The sequence below is a fragment of the Trichinella spiralis genome (assembly GCF_000181795.1).
Source record: "Trichinella spiralis strain ISS 195 chromosome Unknown Scfld6596, whole genome shotgun sequence".
Lineage (NCBI taxonomy): Eukaryota > Metazoa > Nematoda > Enoplea > Trichinellida > Trichinellidae > Trichinella > Trichinella spiralis.
The window spans coordinates 27-2,124 of record NW_003533535.1 but is presented as its reverse complement, the minus strand read 5'-3'; the positions used below and the strand labels follow the sequence as shown (position 1 = coordinate 2,124).

The window sequence follows — 2,098 nt, the reverse complement described above, 5'->3', positions numbered from 1 at the left end:
TCCACAAGAGAACGGTATAAAGTCGTAAAAGCATTCGAAAATGTCGAAGTGGACTGTACACAAGAAAGATACAAATGCTGCTTTTCTATTGAAGAAGGATTGCAAACTGATTGCAAAGATTTTTTTATCAACTCCAACAAAACCATAATGGAACATAATGAAACATGTACAAAAAATGGTGGTACGATAATAAAAACCGAGGCTGGTTATTTTTGCGAATGTGATGACAGTCGTCATGGAACATTATGCGAAAAAAGTGAGAATTGAGTTAATTATAAATACTATTTCTAATTCACACAAAATGTAACGTATCATTGAGGTAAAACTACGTAAAACAGTCTACTTAAATGTCCTCCTACATTTTGGTAATTTGCAATTAGAAATGATTATTACACAAATGACTACAATCTCAATAATGTTTGTAATTTTATTCCCGAAAGTTAAGCTGAATTTACTGAAAAGATCAATACAGAATTGGTAGAAAAAACATAAAAAATAATATTCCATTTCTGAAATTCACAATTATTTCTACTGTTGTTGTTAATTAATATCAATAATTAATATACATTTTTACCGTTGTAAATGTAAATAATATATGCAAAGCTTGTCAATTCATTGTAGGTTACACATTCTGTGAAGACCATCCAAATATATGCCAAAATGGTGGAAAGTGCTTCAATGCGGGAAGTTCATATATTTGTTCTTGCACTTCGGATTTTCAAGGCGTAAACTGCACTATACGTAAGTAATTGCTAAAAATTCCACATGCAGGGCCATTTATTGTCTGTTTTCAATATGGCATTTTTTATTGCATTTGACAAAAGTTTAAAACAATAATATTCATGCTTTGAAACGTATTTCCAGACACAATAATATTATACTGCAATGTTGTAAAAAATTCTATTCAAATTGGAAGCAACAGGATTTATCTGTTAATAAGAGCGACAATAAATTACTAAAATTAGACAAGAACTGTACAAACTTTTGAATTCATTTTTACCTTAATTTTGCCCTAACTTCAAATTCTTGATAATAACAATACAAATGAATTCGATGCATAAAATGAATCATCTATATGTTACTGCAAAGTTGATACTTTTAGCTGAAATCACCTGCAACAACGGCAAAGAATGTTTAAATGGAGGAAATTGTTCGCTTGTGGACGGTAAACACATCTGCGTGTGTAGCCCAGTTTACACAGGCAAATTTTGCGAAAGCCGTAAGTGAAAATTTCTTATAAATTTAATTATATTCCACGAAACAAATAACAATTGCAATTTACCCTGATTAACAATATATTGTCGTGCATTTGAATATTATCAAAGATTTGTCGCGTAATTCAGTAATAAAACAACAATAAAGTGCATAACTGAACTCCCTTTGCCCATTCAAATCAATACAACAACTAACATTCTTGTACTTTCTTAGATACTGGCTTGTGCAAGAAGAATTCTTGCAAAAACGGTGGCTGTTGTGCAGTTTTAAGTGAAACACACTTCCAATGCCTTTGTGCACATGGCTTCAAAGGCACATTATGCGAAGAGGGTAGGAAAATATAATTGTAGAAAATTGCACATTAAATTACATTAATTAATTAGCATCATTTCAGCTGTCAGCACACTCGAGGAAATTGCAATAACGCTATCAAATTCCTATGTAACTACAGTAATTGCCATTTGTTCATTAGTGGCAGTGGCTTTCCTTTATCTAAGTGGAAAAGCAGTGCGTCGCCATCGAGTAAGAATTTTTTACATTGTCAATTTATCACATTAATTTTCCAAACTGAATAAATTCACCTCTAATTACATAACAGCTAATTACTGTAAAAATATTGAACAGGAAAGTTTTATCAAGTTAAACATAAATATATCAGGTGTGAAAAAGTAAAATTATAATTATGAAGCTGTCAAGGGATAAGTTAGAATTATTGGAACTTTCCCTCTTTGCTAATATTAGTATTAAGTATTAGTAACAGTAAATTGGGATATTCAGATAAAATATTACATTGTAAATGATTTTCATAAGCGACGTCGAGCAGGTATTCTAGGCAATTGAAAGCCCCTAAGAACCGAAAACGTTCTCTACAGAAGAGACAAAT

General features: G+C 31.2%; 1 protein-coding gene across 1 annotated transcript; it reads left to right on the top strand.

Moving 5' to 3' along the window:
* Positions 1–147: 147 nt before the first annotated feature.
* Positions 148–1,773, top strand: Tsp_13869 (conserved hypothetical protein). Its single transcript, XM_003366080.1, has 5 exons — positions 148–256; positions 622–741; positions 1,103–1,219; positions 1,429–1,545; positions 1,610–1,773. Exons 1-5 carry the CDS (start codon positions 148–150, stop codon positions 1,771–1,773), a joined length of 627 nt encoding a protein of 208 aa, XP_003366128.1.
* Positions 1,774–2,098: the final 325 nt, after the last annotated feature.